The sequence below is a fragment of the Opisthorchis viverrini genome (assembly GCF_000715545.1).
Source record: "Opisthorchis viverrini unplaced genomic scaffold opera_v5_148, whole genome shotgun sequence".
Classification (NCBI taxonomy): domain Eukaryota; kingdom Metazoa; phylum Platyhelminthes; class Trematoda; order Opisthorchiida; family Opisthorchiidae; genus Opisthorchis; species Opisthorchis viverrini.
Window position 1 is genome coordinate 115,232 of NW_008751805.1, and position 7,277 is coordinate 122,508.

Sequence of the window (7,277 nt, forward strand, 5' to 3'; positions counted from 1 at the left end):
GCCCAGGCCGAAGAAGAGGGTTTGGTTGAGGTACCCCACCTTGAGCCTTCGACTCAAAAGTGACTCACGAGGCAGCGGACAGTAGGGTTTTCTTTGTGGACCCTGCCCGAAGCCGATGATTCCATAGTCTGACCTGCTCGGCTGCAGGGGGTTGGCCTAACCCGAGGGCGCAGGGAATAAGGCATTACTGTCTCATTCGTGATGCGGCTGCGCATAACAGGTGCCTTTTGAGCAGCACCGTACTCTTTGGTTTTAAATTATTTCGACCGTATGGATAACGCACCGGCGGTCACGGGTCAACCATTGGGCGGTCGGAGTGTGCGGTTTATAGGGCCGACGTTTTCTAACTCGTCCTTCCTCGGGGGAAGGCAGCTGCTTCCATAAATATGGACATGCTGGTCGCCTGGGGGAAACACCTTACTGCCTTCACACCCCTGTCGCAGGGGACAGTACGACTTTAGCCCCAAACTCCCTCGTAGCACGATCATTCCTAGTACGGGGTCTCGCTACTCTTGGTCTGACTTCTACCCTTTGGCCTTCGTCGCATGGTTGCACCTTGCGGAACGATGTCCCAGCCTGTGTGGCCCGCAGGATCATTGCAACACTCAAGCCCAACCACCACGTTAAGTCAGGATTGAGTTGTGTCGGTAATTAACCGGACCCAATATGGATTGCAGGGAGGCTTTGTCCTTTAGGGATGACTTTTTTCTGGTTTGGTCCCGGCTGACTGCCGGAAGTGTCGTTAACAGAGCCAAGATATCCTGGCATTATTGCGCTACTTTTGCCGACGTACTTCAAACCCAATGCATCTATCCTGAATACTACTCCACTCAGCTGCGCAAACCATGCAGTTTGTGATACTTCTGTCATCCAGCTAACCTATGACAAACTGTGATCCGAAATGCGGGATTCGTCATCTGATCAGGTATCACTGAGACAAATTTGATTTCAACACGTAACTGATTGAAACCTTTAAAAGGGCAAAAAAAAGTGCATTGTAGCGATCAGCTCCCTCTAATCCTTCTACAGGTATGTGTCAAGTAGACCGATTTGGACATTTTTTCTCTGTTGGGCTTTTTGGATAAACCCTCCGCAACTGGCCACTGCAATTGGCGCATTTCTGGTGCGTTGTCTAGTTCGGTCGCAAACCCACCTTTTTGGTAGCTTCGGAAGCGACCTACGCTGAATAGAATAAAACCCATGGACTCTGTTTGATGGCCGACTGTGAACCTACCGACCCAACAGAATGTAGGCATATACCAGGGCAGATACAACACCACTCCCACTTAAGAACGCATCCTGAAATCACACACGAAATATCGAGGTACTTAGACCCTAAATGTAGTCTAGCTTTTCTATAGAGGAAAATGTCGGTAGCTCAGGTTGCGTAGATGGTGGTCGTTGGCTTGTTCGCTGAGCTGGGCAATTGGATTGTAAACGTTTCATCATGAATCGAGGTGATATCATCGGTGCCGTTATTGGGAGCGTAGTAGTGCGTAGTGGTGGGTTGGTGGTTGTCTGGCTTCTACGCTGTCCGAAAGAACAAGGGGCAGTTGAATAGAGCTCTAGAGCTGTGGCGAACACGGCTGGTTGCTGCCCTTTAGCTGAATCGTAAAGTTCATAGCTGATCTGAGACCGATTGCGTACAGGCTGTAAAACATCTACTTGAAAATAAAGCGATGATACACTGCCTCAGAACCCTTGTTGAATCACGCCTTATCGTATAGGATGCTAAGTACGGTTTCGGTAGATGAAATATCCATTTCTACCATTGTTAAAATGCGACAGTAGATAATTAGTACACTCTATAGTAATAGGGCGTTGCCACTGCGCCCAGCTTTCTACCCTTCTTTCATTTAACCGGACATGTCGTTTTTAATCAACCACATTTTCACTTTGGAATTACTTCTGGTGGATATCAAGGATGTTTTCCAACCGAAATGGAAACAAAAGACGCATTTTAAGTTGCGCACATAAACCCCAAATTTCTAGCTGGCATTTGTTTACTTTCATCGCTTTTGATGTGCGTAAAGTTATTTTCCGCATCACACATTGGCATCCGAATGACAAGAGCAAATTTATCGATCAGTTGCGCGCTAAACTGGTGGAGGTGCCAAACTGCCGAACTCAAGACGTGGTATGTTTGACCTGAATGTGGTTCAAATGTTAGTTTACAGAGATAGCAACACCAACACCGGTACTAATAGTGACTAGTAATGGTAATATAATGTATCCTGAATATAAAATGTGATTAGTTCTGATAACTGACCACCGAGTTTTTGTTCCCGATAGGATTCGGTAATTGTCAGTCATGTCTAGTCTTGGTTCACATTTTTTCTACCGTTGACCGAAACACCGTGCAGCGATCCTGCACAAGAGTTATGGAGTGCTGAAAATAAACGTTCAACTGTTCTTGACGGGTCTGACTGGTTTATCGCATCGGTTCAATCAGAAAATCGTTTCACTGTTGTTTACTATATATTTGGATAGGCTCACTCACAAACCCTGATACCAGTATTACAATGGTCGAACGTAGCAGGTAAAACAAGGACTGGAAGAGATGGGCTGTCCAGTCATGAAAACATCGAACACAGGAGCTCGAGCTTACGTGTTTGACTGAATCGTTTATGGTTTTGGGGGGATCAGTTGTTGCTTTCTTATTTCAGAAGATGGAGTCGTGAAACACACCACCTAATGGTTCCCGAAGTGGCTCTCGTGATTGTCACGCACGTAACTGGGAATCCGTGGTTGTTGATATTCTTTTATTTCCTTTAGCATATTGTCACTCCTGTGGACCCCATGTGCCTTGTGTATTTCATGTTTTGGTGTCGGAAATCCAACCTTTGTCAGCTGCGGTTTCAAGTTCCTCGCAAGTTACTATTCAACATATGGGAAGTCGTGTCGTCATCCACTGTTGGGTGTTTTCCTATCTTATCCACAGTTCGACTAGGGTCGTACTGCGCCAGTTAGGGCATTTAAAAAGTTGGCACGACAAGTATTGCGACTTCAGATTGTCGAGAAATTGCTAAGGTAAAATATGAACTGCTTAAATTTCACTTGGCTGTGTTGCGAGTCACGTGCTATCCTCCCTTGTGACCGTCAACATATGTCGACTGGTTGATTACCACGTATGTGGATGTACGCAAAACGGGGGACCGCACCTTACCGTTATACCGCCAGCCGTCGTGTTCTTCAAACGGAGTGGTGAACACGTAGAACGAATTTCATTTCATATGCCGAGTACTGTCAAGCCCATCCTCATACATTTAGAGACCTAATCAAGAAGTCTAAAAAAAGGAATGCAATTTCATGACTACTGCATGTTTTACACAAGAAATTCAGCGTCCTGCTATTTGAATTAGTCATAACGCTGCTGTCAAAATGAAGTATGTGTAGTGGGGGCCTCTTCATTACAGTTCCTTTCGAAGATATGTCTGCCACACCCACAACTGCATACTGTTCACTGTAGTGACCCGTGTATTAAGGATTTCGGTTACAGTGTTCGCCAGAGACAGAGTTGCGCCTCTTTCTAAGCATTGCTGAAAGTAAGGAAAACACCACTTTAGTATGGTAGTTCTTAAACCATCAAGTGGTTCCACCTAGAAACCAAGAAAAAACCCCCCCCCCAAACGTTGTCAGAGCAGTTGATACCTCTTTCATAACTTCTGAAGTGGCGTGATTACGCTGCGAGAGAGTAGGGTCCACGGCAATCTTGATAATGGCCTCGTCATACATGATGAGTGTAGTTTGTTCCTTGTTGACTGTCAGTGTGTTGGATGCAGGAAATGGGACTTTTATACAAGAGTCTCTTTTCGATTCTCTTTAGGGTTTACTAGGCGTCGTTCTCTAGGTACCTACTCTGTTTTTGTTCTTCTGCTACCTTGCCAAGATCACTGCATTTTTCTTCAGCCGTTTTCTACCGATATGGTTATTCTTTTGGACAATTTTCTTGGTAGCATTCCAGATAACCTGACTCTTCCTTTCTAATTTCCGATGAGCTCGAGATGGCTCGAGTGGAGCTCGCGATGAATGATCACGATCATGTTCGCTTCCCCAGCTGATTTGCTGTTCCTCTGTCACATTCAGTGGCCTTTTGGAGAGCTGTTACGGTCTTATAGTTGGGTCGTTGGGATATATAACTTTGTTTTTAAAAAAATTCTCCATGAGCTTTATATTCAACAAGCGCTAATCCCTTCTCATTGTGTGATGCACTCTTAACTCACCCTCCGGGTTTACGTCTTCTCGCTGCATCGTCGGACACGTGCCTACTTTTTTTATATCCGATCCAAGTTTGTGTGTCTCTCGTTCATCTGTCAGGATGCATGAATCTATTTCTGACCGGATCTGACTCGACTTGATTTGACTGCCTTTCGACTGATTTTCCAACCCATTGGCTAAACATGTTTCACTTGATGCCACTTTGACTTGTGTGGTATTTTGTAGACCTATTGTAACTGAGTTCCATTCACCAGTTATGAGTATAGAAAGTTCCCAATTTACAGTTCAAGGCGACACTTCCAACAGTTCCTCGTTCGTTTCACCGCACACATTTACCTACTTAATTAACATAAAGCCTTTTGAATTATCATACCATCCAATGCTGTCTTTGAATTAAATGCCAGTGTTTACCAATGGGTTATCATCGAACTATCCAGATTTACGGATTTCTCTCAGCATGTTGATCGATGGGTTTTGAGAAAATATAGTTTTGCCTTGATTATTCTGTAGATGGTGATACTTCTCGAAATACCCGAACCTCACAAGGAATCGTACTTGTGCGTGTGACGTTAGAAAAGATTACCGATTGGAACATCGGATGTGCGTTCGAATCTCTTTGGACAACAACCTGAATGAACTTCCTTTTTCTTGCACACTATTCCCCTTTTTTCTGATAGCTTTTGAACTGGATTAAATGACTAGTGAGTCACGGCAGGAGCCATCACATACGCGCATTCTTAAAACATTCCATTGATACATCATTTCTGATGTTTCAGACTTGACACAGTATCCTTGGGGCGAGATGGCCCAATTGGTTAGAGCGCGCATTTACCGACTGGAAGGTCCGTGGTTCGAACCCGACATCTGCCACTCGACTTTCCCTGTCTAGGCTTGGGCAACCTGACAGTATCCCAGTCCTCGTGCTTCCTCCGGGTGGCATGGCAGCTAGGCACCGAAGGGGTGTTACAGCTGAACGATTATTATTATTATTATTATTATTATTATTATTATTATTATCCTTAGTTTTGCTTCTACGTTTTGCTTTTCCGTAACTTCCTTAAAAATTCCACCCCCTGATTCGTTATTTCACAGGTGGCATTTCCGGGGATATCACCGTGATCCTGGGGCTGGTGGTAATCGAGGATCAATTTCCGACTCCTGGCTGTGACTTTCAAACCCAGGCACCTTATATCGAGAAAGCACAGTCCCACGTGGGAGATCAGCGAACGCGATCAGTGTTCAGTCGTTCCGCCGTTCGTCCTCTCCGCATTAGGTCTCGCTCGTGTTCGGAACGTTATCTCCACCCTTCATCCGTCTAAGTGCTCTCTGCATGCGCCTCATTTCTTTCGGTCACCCCGGCATGACCCATTTTCGCGAACGTTGGCGTTTTCCTCACTGGAGAGCGTACATTGTATGTCGGATGCGTAATTTAAAGTGCAAAACTACATCGCTCCGCTACAACAACTGGTGATCGGTATTTCTAGCCGGTGACTGATGGTTCGTTTTAGCAACTACCTTCCGTCCATTGAAGATACGTCCAATTGTACAGATACTCTGGCCCGTGCGTTTCATTCTCAGTACATTCCTAGACTAACTTATGTAGATTATTTTGATTCGACTCACTTCCGCCTTCAAAATATACAGGTGCGCACCAAGTCTCTTTGTTTTTGTGCCCGTTAACCACATGAAAAGTTTGACCTCTTATTGGTTGTGAGTCTGTTCACCGAGCCTGGCAGTCGGATTGCAAATATTTCATCACCAATCTACGGAAATCGTCAGTGGGAGTTTGGTGCAGTGAGATTGACTGGAAAATAAACCACGTTCCCAGACTCACGGGACTTGGGAGTTCTGACCCCACTGATTTGTTCACAAATACAAGCACGGGGCTATAATAAGATAGAGAGAGTAGGAAGAATTTTTCGTTGTTTGACCTTCCACAGTAGGTGGAGATGTGTGCTGGAATAATCAGCAGTGTTTCTCGAGGATTCCAGGGAAGAGAATGTGTGGACCGTAGCTCAAGTACGATGGGATTAAAACACACGAAAAAACTTGTTGAAGAAGAGGAAAGCAGCAGAAACTATTTTCGCTCTAAGTGCACGGACAGCCGAAGGTCAGATTCTAATAAAGACGATCTGAATGTGGGTGACCAACTAGGATTACTTGGTGGGATCGTACCTAGATATTCCACAGCAGAGGTTTTGGATTGGCCATTAGGAACTAAGTGATTGAAAGCTGCCAAACAGATCACTGTAGTCGGCAGAACACACTCACTTTCAGATCGTATTGGTGCTAACGAGAGATCCAACTGATTCGTTGCGTGCATTTTAGTGTTGAAGTAAAGCGGAATGTTGACAGAAATCCGGCAACCACACCTAACTGATGAGTCTTAAGAAGGGTGAAGACAGTGGTTATCTGTCGGAGCGCTTTCAGCATCTTGTTCTGTTAAGGTCACTTTACTGTTGATTAGGACGTTGAGGGGCAAACATGTTAACACTTCTAAACACCGCGGTAAAAGTTTCCTGTGGCAATTCAAAGAAAAAATCGTTTAACCGTAACGCCCTTCCTGGGCCTAGCTGCTATGCCACCCAAAGTAAGCACGAGGGCTGGAATACTGCCAGGTGGCCTAAGCCTAGACAGGGGAAGTGGAGAGGCAGAGGTTGGGTTCGTGGTAATTCAGTACTTAGTTGATCTTTTTTGTGGGGTTTCATGTGACACTCCTGTAGTTGGATAGCCGAAATGTCGGCTGTATGTCAATGAACACAGCGAACATGTTCGTTAGGCATTCAAAGTAGGTGAGTCGCCGAGAGTTCACTTTCGGGAGATATTAGTGGAGACTGATTGACCGACCACCGGCGATATTATTTTACTCAGTGGGAGCTATTGTCCTGAATTCGCCTGTGTCGAATTCAACATTATCGAACAGTGTGTCCATGGACGCTAGGACGGTCGAAGTGAACAAGGTGAGCAAACAGATGTAGTTGGGATTAGATAACCTGAATCCGCCTCGACTATCGAGCAGTCGCTTAGAGGACACATTTGTGACGAGCGCTCGTCCTTAA

General features: G+C 45.3%; 1 protein-coding gene across 1 annotated transcript in view; it reads left to right on the forward strand.

The window, feature by feature from the left end:
- Window positions 1–5,972, forward strand: part of T265_06839 (hypothetical protein) — a gene marked incomplete at both ends in the record, with an annotated part of 33,894 nt that extends 27,922 nt beyond the window's left edge. The window contains one exon of the mRNA XM_009172221.1: window positions 5,311–5,972. Coding sequence (XP_009170485.1) covers window positions 5,311–5,537 — 227 coding nt within the window. The remainder of the gene's footprint in view (window positions 1–5,310) is intronic.
- Window positions 5,973–7,277: the final 1,305 nt, after the last annotated feature.